The sequence below is a fragment of the Diceros bicornis genome, chromosome 12 (assembly GCF_020826845.1).
Source record: "Diceros bicornis minor isolate mBicDic1 chromosome 12, mDicBic1.mat.cur, whole genome shotgun sequence".
Classification (NCBI taxonomy): Eukaryota; Metazoa; Chordata; class Mammalia; order Perissodactyla; family Rhinocerotidae; genus Diceros; species Diceros bicornis.
In genome coordinates, this window is record NC_080751.1 from 34,945,463 (window position 1) to 34,958,932 (window position 13,470).

The 13,470-nt window shown below is 34.5% G+C and overlaps 1 protein-coding gene across 11 annotated transcripts in view; it reads left to right on the plus strand.

Moving 5' to 3' along the window:
- NRXN1 (neurexin 1) overlaps nt 1-13,470 on the plus strand; it is a 1,082,241-nt gene that overhangs the window by 94,950 nt on the left and 973,821 nt on the right. For 7 of the 11 annotated variants that reach the window (XM_058551255.1, XM_058551254.1, XM_058551256.1 and 4 more), the window contains one exon: nt 11,942-11,959. The exons of the other annotated variants lie outside the window; for them this stretch is intronic. In XM_058551255.1, the coding sequence (XP_058407238.1) occupies nt 11,942-11,959 (18 nt within the window). The remainder of the gene's footprint in view (nt 1-11,941; nt 11,960-13,470) is intronic. 11 annotated transcript variants of the gene reach the window in all.

Sequence of the window (13,470 nt, forward strand, 5' to 3'; positions counted from 1 at the left end):
ATGAAGCATTAAAATGTTGCATATTGTCAGGAAATGCCTAGATTCTCCAAGTTTTTCTAGTTTCTTAGAGATTCAGTGTATTTGTTGACCCTGACAATTCGTTCAAATCATTTTTCTTCTCACTCTGTGTATTTTCATACATATTTACAAACTTTAAAGTGATTGATTTAATTATTTTATATTAATAGTCCCATTTAAAATTACTAAGTCTACTCTCTCATACTCCACCCAGAATATTTTCTATACTACTCTAAGAGAACCATAGTGATTAAAAAAAAAAAATGAAGGCATCTATTCAGTATTTCAGAAAATAGTGGCTTTCGACTCTTTTTCCATTGTGTTTTCCCCATGGGTTGAGTATTACATGGGTTGAGTAACACTGCACATTTTGAACATAATTTACTTTAAATGGCTATAAGGTACACATTTCCTAAGCTACCAGGTACTCTGCCACAAGCTACATTTGCTATTAGGTATTAGCCATTTCACATATTGCACAACAATTTTTTCTCAGTTATTGTAATAATATCAGAAGTCTGTTAAGTTTTTGTGTCATATTTATTATTTTATGTACAGATAAGTTTTCCCTAGTAATACAAGATCTAAAATAGTACTGTCTTAGTTCAGGTTGCTATAACAAAGTACCGTAGACTGGGTGGCTTATAAAGACAGAAATTTATTTCTCACAGTTCTGGAGGCTGGAAGTTCGAGATCAAAGTGCCAGCCTGGTCGAGTTCTAGTGAGAGCCCTCTTCCAGGTTGAAGACTGCTGACTTCTTGTAACTTCATATGGTGGAGAGCAGAGAGGGGAAACAAAGCTCTTTTATGACTTTTTTTTTTTTTTTGTGAGGAAGATTAGCACTGAGATAACATCTGTTGCCAATCCCCCTCTCTTTGCTGAAGAATATTGGCCCTGGGCCAACATCCATGCCCAACTTCCTCTACTTTATATGTGGAACTCCTGCCACAGCATGGCTTATTAAGCGGTGTGTAGGTACACGCCTGGGATCAGAACTTGCAAACCCCAGACCGCCAAAGCGGAGCACATGAATTTAACCACTACGCCACTGGGTCACCCCCTCTCATAACTCTTATAAGGGCACTAATCCCATTGATGAGGCCACCATTCTAATTACCTCGTCTAATCTTAATTACCTCCCAAGGGCCCCACCTCAAAATTCCATTGTATTGGGGAATAGGGTTTCAACATATGAATTTTGGGGAGACACAAACATTCAGTCCATAGCAAGTCCTGAGTCAGGATGCTGACTCTGGTTTTGCAACATATATTTTCTTCTCTGGAAATAAGATAAATATCTAATTATGTTGTATAACCTTTCAAGCTGTTCTAGTGCCAGGGGCTGGACTAAGATATCAGATGACCTCAGTACCCTTTGTCATCTGTCTTTCTCAATACTTAATTTACTTACCAGACAACAGCTCTTCGGGATATCTGGATTAAATGTTATTCATTAAGGTATTGAGGCTATAAATACATTTTGTTTCTACTCTTACATTGACTCCTTTCAATTACTATGTAAAAATGGAGATTTGATGTCACTAACAGTCATGAAACAGTCATGCACTTTTCTGTAATAAAGTGAACAATGTTTAATTTTAGGGGCAGGTCTACATTCTTTAAATACTGAAAATAGACTTGACAGGTCTACTCTAAATTTTTATTGTACATCTTATTTATTCTTTATGTGAAACTTTTTAGTCCATCATTTCATCTCCTAGATACTTTTGCCACCTTTTTTTTCTTGTACTATTCCACAATTAATGCTTCCATATTCAGGGTTGTTGTTCTCTTCTTCCTACTCATAGTTTTTATTTGCTAACTCAGTGGTGCATTTATTATCCTGTAATAGCCCCTTAGCAGGATCTTAATGTTTTTTTGGAGTTAACTAGAGATTTGAACTGCTTCTTTATCCTTTTACACTTCCTTGTCTCTGCTGTATTTCAGTGTTGCAGAAATGTTGATGCTTTTATTTGCCGATTTGGTTTATTTTCCTATATTATATTACTCAAGAACAGGCCTATTTTATAGGAAGGAAAGTCTCTTACTTATTATAATGTAAGAAAATTCATTGTATGAGATTGTGGGATGGAGGGTACTTTTTACTACTTTAAAAACCACTGTTATTATTAAACTGTTATGTAAAAAAACAAAAACATTATGATAGGCTTACAGGAAAAGTCTCTGACAAATAATATTAAATGGCATAATGGAGAATACTGAGAAAAGTGGGGGGAAATTAAGAGTAAGAAGATATTAGGTGGCTTATTTAATTTACTTAAAATTCAAAACATGTTCAGCATTTTCTCATTATCTGTGAGGTTTAAGGGAAACGACTTATGACAAAAAGAGTTATAATTGTCCAGAGCTTGAATTATTCAGAGACATTTTAAAATGAAGACAGCAAAATTTTTATCAGGGTTATTTCTCAATTGTTGTTTTTATTTTAAAGTCAAAATGGAAATATTACACAGTTCTCTGCAGTGCACAAATGCAGTAACCGTATCTAATCTAAATTTATGTTTTATTTAAAAAATATTATGAATTTTGGGGCTGGCCCAGTGGTGCAAGCAGTTAACTGCGTGCACTCCGCTTTGGGGGCCCAGGGTTCGCGGGTTCAGATCCTGAGCAAGGACCGACCCACCGCTTGTCAAGCCGTGCTGTGGCGGCATCCCATATAAAGTAGAGGAAGATGGGCACGGATGTTAGCCCAGGGCCAACCTTCCTCAGCAAAAAAAGAGGAGGATTGGCATCGGATGTTAGCTCAGGGCTGATCTTCCTCACAAAAAAATAAAAAATAAAAAAGATTTCTTAAATTATGAATTTTAATTATTTCATTTTATAAACAAAAATAACAAAGAATGTGTATACTACATTAACACATTTATATTGAAAGATATTGGCAGAGAAGAGACAGCTTGTTTAAAACTCTTAACAATGCAGCTCAATAGAATTTTCTGCAATGAGGGAAATGTTCATAATCTATGGTGTCTTATCTGGTAGGCGGTGGCCACATGTAGCTATTGAGAATGTGGAATGTGGCTAGTGCAACTAAAGAACTAAATTTTTAATTATATTTAATTGTAATTAATTTTAATCGAAATGTAATTAGCTGCACGTTTCTGGTGGCTACCGTATTGGACAGTATAGTTAGAAAATGCTTCTCTTTTATTATGGAGAAACAAATAAAATTAAATAAATAAGAGATAGAAAGGTAGAGAGAGAAGGTTATAGTTTATTTAATGCTTGTTATCAGTAGATAAATATAGTTCCAGTGGAGTAAAGTAGTAGTTGGGTTATTATTGATGATATTATCAAAATATTTATTGCAGATAGTTTTCTTATTCTAGCCATGTTAACTTTTGTAGAACAAAAAAAAAATTTTGAGAAAAATATCAAAGTTTTAATTTGTTAATGAAAGAAATACAAAATAGGTTTATATATGTGTACATATATGTGTCAGAGAGTTGGCACACGTGCTTGTATTGATGTTTAGGAAGGAGTTTATGAATTAAGTCATTACGATATCACTGTACTGCCACACATTTTAAAGCAACATATAATGAATTATAACTTGATGAGGTTATTTTGAAAATTAAATCTTCAGCTTGGCAGTTGTTAGGGTCAAAAGGATGCAGACTTTCCAGAAAGCAGAAAGCAGTTTACACAAATGTCAAGAAATAGTTATATCATATTCATATTACTCCATTTTTAAAAATGAAATGAACTGTTTTGAATGATGGAATTAACATTCCAAAATGCTTTACAAGATTCTAAAAAAGGAATTCTCTTTGTATTTAAGCATGTTTTCTTAAGCAGTGAATGACAATTTCAGGAAAAGATAAGATGGGGTATTATGAGGCTATCTTAAAGGCATGTTGTTTGTGGTGATTTGATTTTATGGGTTAGTAAATCAACAGATGAAGGATACCTTATTCAAACTAATGGCTCCCTGTTCAACATAGGCTTGCATTCATATGGACCTAATTAAGTACTAAGCAATAGCCCAAACAACTGCATATATGAAGTCTTCAAAGGTAGATAATTGGTTGTAACTATGAACAAACTATTTTCTTCCTAGCCTGTAATATAAAACTTTTATTTTATAAAGAATATAGGAGTTTGGACGGTGTACTTAGTTTTTCTTCCTACTTGTTTATGGATTCAAATTTTAAAAGATTAGAACTTGCTGCTCATTTCCCGGGAGATTTACTCTACAACATGTATGTAAAAGGAATAAAAGTAATATTTTTAGCAGACTTCCATTGTATAACTAAAATAAAAGCGCAAATATACTTTATGTGACAAATTCATATTATGTTGCTAACCTTCCAAAATATTTGACTTGGAATAAAAGTGTCTTTTTGTTTCACATACTTTAAAAGGGAAGCGAAATTTTATGCACTGTGAATGAAATGAACATTTTCCTTTACATTTTAAAGACAGCAAGAAATTTATGGAATAATTCTCCCTTTTATTTCTAGTGGTTAGAATGCCCATGGGTAAACACGTTTACTCACCTGGGCCTGCTTTTTGCCATTAAAGTAGAGCAAATGTTTTATAAAAGTGTGTTCCCCTACCCCAGAAAATAATTTATTCTAATAGTCAGAGAAGAAGAGTGTTGGGACATTTTTTTATTTACTAAAAGAAATTCAACAGTATTAACTTTTTCTTGACTTTATAAAATGGACACATACATGCAATTTAGAAAGAAAGATCTTCCCTAATTTTTTCCTGCCTTTTTGCAACAGGATCAGTGAAACCATAAGTACAGTCTTACTTTTTTTTCTATTATCTTTTAAAAAAAGGGATGCTAATAAATGCGTATTGATAATATTTCCAGGAACATAACCCAGCCTTAGTAGACACTCCAGCATTACCCTATATTGTACAAATTCTTCATGTTAATTTTTTTTAAAACGATCTTTAAAATCTGTAGAAACCTAGACAAGGAGCCTTAAAACATACTTTCCATACACTCTTCTACTTTTTATTTGGGTATCTTGGGCAAGTCACCCAATCATAGCAAGTTAACTGATGAGATAATATAAAGATTATATAAGATAATGTTGGAGTACATTTAAAGTGGTATGACTACCCGAGTAGTAGTATATTATTTTTCATTCTTATTTCTTTTTTTGTTTTTTTGTGGAAGATTGGCCCTGTGCTAACATCTCTTGCCAATCTTCCTCTTTTTCTTTTTTCTCCCCAAAGCCCAGAATATAGTTGTATATCACAGTTGTAGAGTTGTAGCTCTACTATGTGGGACGCTGCCTCAGCATGGCTTGATGAGCGGTGTGTAGTTCCGAGCCCAGGATCTGAACCAGTGAATCCCGGGCCACTGAAAGTGGAGCGTGTGAACTTAACTGCTACGCCACCCAACTGGCCCCTCATTCTTATTTCTCTTGAAGATCTGGAACAAGTTACTTGACATCTTTGTAACCTTTTATAAAATATTTTATACAAATTACTTTCATGGGGCCATGCTGTGGCAGGCGTTCCACACATGAAGTAGAGGAAGATGGGCCTATCTTCCTCAGCAAAAAGAGGAGGATTGGCAACAGATGTTAGCTCAGGGCTAATCTTCCTCACCAAAAAAAAAAAAAAATTACTTTCACTCTGGTTGCTTTCTCCTTTCCATTAGTTGATTCTAAAGAATGCAATCAAGTTTTGCTTTAACTTGATGTTACTAACTTATATTTAGGAAGCAGAGAATAGCACAGTTTCTAGGAAAACCACCAATTTGAAAATATTAGATAGAACCAAATAAATTATTGATATTTGACCAATTTTTATCTGAAAACAATAATTTCAGGTGGTTTGACCTCAGATGTTATTGGACTAAATGGTTTTAGTCTTTGGAAAAGCAAGAGAATTCTTCATCACTTTTTCCTGTTGAAATGTCCTATACTTGAAAAGATTGCTAGATATTTGATTTGGTTTAGGTGACATTTTAGTCAACCCTGAGAGACTCCTGGAAAATTTTAATGTACTATCTAATTTATTTAACAACAGTAACAACAAAACCAGTCCATTCCCTTTAAAATAGTTTTCAGTGACTTCTGTAAAATTTTTAAATTAAGTTAGCCATAAATTATAAAATGTAAATATCTTAACACTAAAGAAAATGAAAAACTAAAAGTCTGAAAAACTGAAAGATCCTTTTAATATTTACTCCATTTTTTCTTCCAGATTATTTGTTACATGTGCAGAGGTCCTATTAAATTAAAGATAACATGAAATAGTTCTTATTTTTCAATAAAATTTTATATTTTAAAAAATATAAGAATATATGTAGGTCAATTTTATGAAATATGAACCATTTATTTCCATTCAGTATATACAAATCTAATTTGTTAAGCACTTAATTTACGATTCTTTTTACAATATGGTTTACTTATTCCTATTTAGTGCCATGTCTCCTTAATTTAATCCATAAAATATGTTTGCTTTTCTCAGAAAAATTACATAGATTTGTTTTGGACTGATCTGAGAACCTAAGTATAGATGAGTATAGTCAGAAGTATTTGAAAGTTTATTTGAAAAAATCTCTGAATTAAAATGATTTGTGAGAAAATTGTATACAGCTAGCAGATGATAGACAGTTCTCTCAAATGCAGGGCCATCGATGTCCTTCAGTGGAAGCTCACCCACTCTCCATCTTAATGTTGGAGAACCTAGGACACATTGTGGAGTAGTCTCTACTAGTAACACACAGGCCAGAGGATGTCTCCTGTTCATTTGTTTACAAGGAAAGTCATATCTGATATTGGCATATGCACATAACTGCTAGGAATGATAGGTTGGGTAGGTAGGTAGGGATATGTTTAAGTCTGTTCTCCCTATTCCAAACCAAGAGCTTTCCTGCTCTACTTTCTACAATATGGTGACTTCAGAGTCTTAGAAGGGAAGCACTAATAACTTGAACCAGCTTTCTTTGGACAGTTGTGTAGTGGTGATTGAGCTTGGGTGGGAGAGTACACGGTAAGCACCCTGCTCAGTGTTATCTGTCAATTCCATATCTTGAAGTGTTCATTTCTCAGTAAGCAATAAAACAATGAGTGATGTGAGCACACACGCTATAGACTGTGCTTGTCACAATTTTTATGGTCGCTGTTAAATGCAATGTTCCAAGTATTGAAATGAATATAAAAATGTTAACTCTCAAAGTTTAGATGTAGAGTAGAATTGAGGCTATAAAAGAAAAGTGGAATCTTTGTAATAGTCCCTCATGAAAAGAAAATTTGAAATTGTATTTAATATAGTTTGTGTGAGCCATTCAATGTATATTTTAATATGTTGGCTAATAACTATTAAATTCCATCAGGTCCATTGAACAGCTTAAACCTCAGAAGACTCTGCCATATAATTAGGTGTCCACCCTTCTTTCTTCTCTTCCTCCCCCCCCTCCCTTCTTTCCTTCCTTCCTGTAGCATTTTGAATTAAATACTGCAAACTTGTTTGTAACAAATTTGGCACCTGTGTGAAACAAACACAGGCTTGTGAAACTTATGGAAGTACACTTCCAAAAGTTCTTAGACTAAATAAATTGAAACTCATATCACATTTTTCCATGAGAATAATACTGTAAGGCAAGGTAAACTTCTCAGACCAGTTCACAAAGGACTTGTTAATTCTATAATATACTTGAATCACAGTATTGTACCGAGAATATAGTGGGACATTGCCCGTAATGTTCCTGGGGAAAACCTTTTTAGAGTTCCAAGTGTGGTGCCAGGAAACATCTCTGCTGCTGAAAGTTGGTTTAAAGATAACACTTTCTTTCACTCCTGAACAGAGAAGAGAGAGAAACACATTAGCTACTCTAGTTGGCCCCCCTCATGCCCTAGGACCAGATTCTAGCAGGCTGGGTGAGAATGTCATTTAGGTGGATTTAAAACAAGTGCTGAGGCCACCTGTTAAAAAGTATTTTTGAAACTAGCCAGATCCCTGCCCAGGCTGTTTCTTTCCTTCCTGAAGCCTCCATAATGGACCTTTATGCCTCCTTTTCTGTTTGAACCTCCTCTCGGTTCTGGCCTGCGTTTCTCTTCCTCCAGCTGACTGCTGCGCAAATCCGCAGTCTCAATGATTTTCTCCATTTCCCAGTCCTTGAAGCATTCCCAGACTATTGAGGTTTTCTAAAGGCTTTCACTGCTGACACCAGAAGAAAAATAAAATAAAACAAAGCTACATCCTGTGCCACCATGGGAACCAGACTCTACTATACTGGCATTTAATCCCCAAAATGAGGGGTAAAATCTTGAAACGTAATACAAGGGGCTAGAAAGGCGAGGATAGAAGCAAGCAAGCTCGTGTATGTAAGAAGGAAATAGACTCGTATTCGTTATTCCTCCTTCTGCTGGCTAGTACCCCACCGGTTTTGCTACTATGTTCTCCGCCTGGAAGGACATGGATGTGGGTGGGAAGCCACCTTCGGTAGTGGCAATTTTGATGGAAGAGAGGGGGAGCCAAAGAAAATGAAGGGAGCCTGTCACAGGCAACTAGCAGAGAAGGAAGGAAACCAAGGAAGAGAGAGAATGCCCAAGTAGTGACAGGAGACTTCTTTTGGCCAACTTCCAATGTAAAATATAGCACATAAGTTGACTATTCCTTGTGCATTTAAATGAAGCTTTCCATATTGCCAAGCTTAAACATTGATTATACAAAAAGGAGTTATTTATAATATTTTATTCCAAACTTTATCCATTAGTCATGATTAAATTTCTGATTTTCTTTATATTGGAACAAGCACATTTGTTTTCTTACTCATTTCTCTTTTCCCAGAATTATGTAATTAAGATTATGTGCAAAAAACACTAATGACAAAATTAAAGTTACTCTCCTTGCATTCTTATAAGCTGGGGGCCAAAGGAAAATTTTTTGAGGAGATGCTCTTTTTAAGTAATTTAAAAACATACAGTTGAACAGTCTGCACCTTCCCTTCAGGAGAGTGCACAACCATCGTTCATAACATGACTGATTCTGGTGCCTAATTCCCATCATTGTGAGGGAAGCATGTCTTATCTAAAAGAAAAATAAAATTTAAGATATCTTTTCATGGTTTTGTATTCGTTATTTTCACAATCAAAAGAAAACAAGAGTGTGATCTTTATAGGTGGCATGGTGATCATAGTAAAGTTGATTACTCAGAGACTCACTTCATAAACAGGACAGAATTAGGTCAGCAGAATTAAGAAGCCAGAGTTTTCTGCAAACCAAGAGCTTTTCCCTAACTTGGCAATGTCCACAGGTAAGGCGAGATGAAAAGTATTTAATTACATAAGACTCTACACAGAGAAAGCAAAAGTTGATGTGATGAGAAAAACTATTCTTTTCTAACTCGACATTCAATGTTTAGTTCAAAAACCAAGTAGAAAGGAAGGAGAAAAGGAAAAATACCTGGAGAGTGATTGTAAACACTAGAGCTACCACTAGTTACAACTATGTTCAAATTCTGAAATAATGTAGCTTAACAAGTTTTAAATCAACTAAAGGCAACAATTGGATGCCAAAGGGTTGGAATAGAATGAAACAAGGAAAGAGAAGTTTTTTATCCTATGATTGAATCTGAAAATACCTCAAAACTCAAGGAAAGTCTGTTCTAAGCCAGTTTTCTTTTTTTTTTTTTCATATAGGAGTTAATATATTACCCTTCCTTTTACTCTAGTACTTTGATTTTTTTTTGTTTTTTCAATCTAAATCTTCTGAGACAGACCATTTTTCTGAACTTGATCAAGTCAGGATTTGTTTACACGTTGGACGTGACTTAGATTTGCATACAAAGAGTCCCATTAGTTAAGCTGGTTCTCTTTATGAATATGAACTCGGAAAAATGCTGGATAGCAGAGTGGGATCAATGGCACCATAGTGAAATGAGTCACTTTCAGGGGACTAGAAAATGACCTTGATTTTATTAGCACAACTTCCTTTCCACAATCCTACTTAGCATGTTTATAAAGTTGGTGTCAAGTCTGGGCCTGTTTTACTTTGTGGGTTGGTTTTTCATCTTTCTTTTAACTTTCAACCAGGACTTTATTAAAACCCCTTTCTGGGACTATACTTCTCACAACCAAATTTGCCAGTTTTTTGCTTACAGAAATTAAATAGTGCTGTAGTACTTGGTTGACCTTTTGGCACTTGCCTCTCCTCTAAATTACCTGATTTTGTTGTTTTCCTCAACGTGTTAAATAATCTTATTTCAAAAATAAACATCTTAAATGGGAAATGGAATTTCAAAGGACAGTTAGTATAAAACCAAAGTGTATCCTAAACATTAAAATAAAAATAGTCTATATTTTTCTGTGATTTCCAGTATAAAGCAGTAAAACAAAACTTTAATATCCATGATCATATCATGTCAGAGTTGCCATTGAAAAGTAACAAATTCAGTTTAATTCCTTGTTTGGTAGATTAGAACCAAAACCACACAGGAAATGAATATTACATATGAAATATTTCAATCATTTTTTGTTATTTCTTTTAAAATGAACTCTGGCAAACCAAGTATTTTGTATAGATGTTATTGTCTGCATTTACCCACTAGCTATTTTTCTATTATATGTTAAGACCACATCAGTAAATGTGTCCGTCTGGGTATTTCTTTTTCCAGTTAATATATTTTAAACAAAATTGATGATTTTTAATTTATTAGTAACTTTAACCATTAACAAAGTTATTTGTTGAACCTTATGAAATGGTGCATTTATAGTTGTTTTTCTCTCAAGTTTCTGCACTTGCTGTTGTTTTATTCTTTATAAACGCTTTTGATCAAATGACCACTTTAAAAAGTACAGCTAATTAAACGAAACATAAGAATGAGACTAGAAATGTCAACATGGATATACTTTACTATTGAAAAAATTTTGATAAGTACTGAAACCTTTGCTCTCACTCTAGGCCCATAAAACAACTTTCCCTTCCTTTTCTTACCTGGATACCAAGCCCTGGGAATCAAGTAGTCCTTGAATTGTCTAGTCAGTACAGGTAATAATTTAAATCCCATACACTTACATTAATTATGTGTAGGAAATACATACAAAATCTGCTTGTATATGTGTGTGTTTGTATATACACATATATATGTACACATATGGAAATATACTTAAATAAATATATGAAAATGTGTAAATATTATATAGGTGTATGAAAATATAAGAGAAAGTTCACCAAATATTGTTATCATCTTAACTGCATTCATATTCACACCCTAAACAGAAGTACTAAGTGAACAAATCATGATAAACTTTGTCTAATGGACAATTCCCAAATGAACTTTGCTTGCGGTGATTACTTTTTTACTTAACCTTTTTTCAAGTTAGTATTTTAAAAAATTATAATCAACTATCATTATTTGCAATAAAATATGAACGCACTAGAAATAAACCAAATAAATTGTAGAGTTTAGTTGTGTAAATTTGTAGTGTGTTTCTTTAAGGAAAGAAGTTGAAGTATTAGAAATACTTAAAGGCCATGATGGTAAATGGAACTGGAATGTCTTTAAGTGACATTTCATGGCTGTTTGCAATGGACTTTCTTTCGTCCAAGTCCAGATCAGAATTTAGAACTAGAATTTTTTAGAATTGTTGGGGAGGGGGAGCTTTAAAAATAATTGTCTGGAAAAACCATGCCAGCCACATGTAAGAATAATGTTTGCCTTACACAGGGCAGTGCGAGACTTTTCAAAACTTCTTGCTCAGGACGTGGCAGTATTACTGAAATTTCGTCTCACACTCTTTAAATGCTGCCAGTGGGAGGGCACCTGCTTCCCGTGGTTTTTGTTTTGCCCTTTGAATGGTAGCGATGGAGCACTTGCATGATGTGTTTGGTGCCTTGCATGAGGAAGACATGCAAAGGCAAGGTCTAGTCTGCATGCTGCTTAATGAATGTTTTTCCTTTTCTCTCCCTCCTTGTCATGTGCTTTCAGAAGACAACAATGTGGAAGGTGGGTGCTTTCTACTTTATTTTCCAACTCTCATTTGCCTTTTATTTCTTAGTATTAATAGAGTACATCTTGAATTTAGACGGTAAGTTGAACTTCTTTCTGAGCATTTGTTGATTTCTGGATTGTGTATCACTTTTCATACAGAACACACACTCTCTCAATCCCATCAGCCCCAAACATACGGAACTCCTTCAACCTTAACTCCCACCCTTGATGGAGTTCAGCATCCCGTAGGAACCTTAGAATATTTATTTTGGTGTTCTGTATGGAAAAATGATCCAATCCTGCGTCTTTTATTTTAAATGAGAAAATATTTCTTTGCAGTTTCAGAACACAGTGCATGATTCTTTCTCCATTTTTTTCTTGATCAAAATGATTTCTTTTCTGTTGGAAATGTTTAGCATTACATCATGCCAAGCCCATTGGTTTAGTTTCAAATGATTTGATTTATAAAAAGGACATAGAATAAAATACTGACTATAAGTAACAGGCATACATTTAAATTAAAAAAATAAGCCATTGGCCAGTGGAAATGAAAGCATACAGCACTCCGACGTGATCACTGGTAAGTATATTTGTAATATTCTGTGTCTGGTAAATAAAACTGTAATATTTATTGAGAGTTTTCTAGAATTATCTCTATCAAGGAATTTTGAGGAAGTTATACATTTTTTCCTATGTAATCCAACAAACTAAAACGTATTTTAGGGGCCGGCCCTGTGGCGTAGCGGTTAAGTGCGTGTGCTCCGCTGCTGGCGGCCCGGGTTCGGATCCTGGGCGTGCACAGACACACTGCTCATCAGGCCATGCTGTGGTGGCCTCCCACATAAAGTGGAGGAAGATGGGCATGGATGTTAGCCCAGGGCCAGTCTTCCTCAGCAAAAAGAGGAGGATTGGCATGGATGTTAGCTCAGGGCTGATCTTCCTCACAAAAAACAAAAAAAAACATATTTTAACCTTTTTATCTTTCAAGAACTTAATTGCATTAGTTGCTGCGCTCCCAACCAAATCTCTAAAGGATAAAAAGGCAAAAAGAACTAGGTAGAGCAAAGAATTGTGAAAGGGAAGTTGATGTTCCATCAACTTATATAATCACAGTATTAACGATTCTTGCATAAACAATTCACTAATATCTGCATGTCAGAAGAAAGCATTTAGCATATTTTCTGCAATATTTTGAAATACAGCCATTTTGCAAAGATAACGTACATTTCTACAGAATGAGGAGTTTCTTAAAAAAAGAGTCCCCATGTAAGATTACAGACAACCGTTAAAGTCAGTAAGACTTCATGTCTGAATTAAAGAACAATTCATGGTAATACAAAGTTGATCAGTAGCAAGTTTCAGCATATTATTTGTGATTCTGTCATGGACGATATAATTGCTTAGTTGCTGAACATTTCTGTTCCATTATTTAAGTAAAGTAGATTAAAACTTTAAAAGAAATCATCAATGACTATTTTTCCAAGTGTTGACTCTGTATATGGCTTCTGTTTTTCAATACTATAATT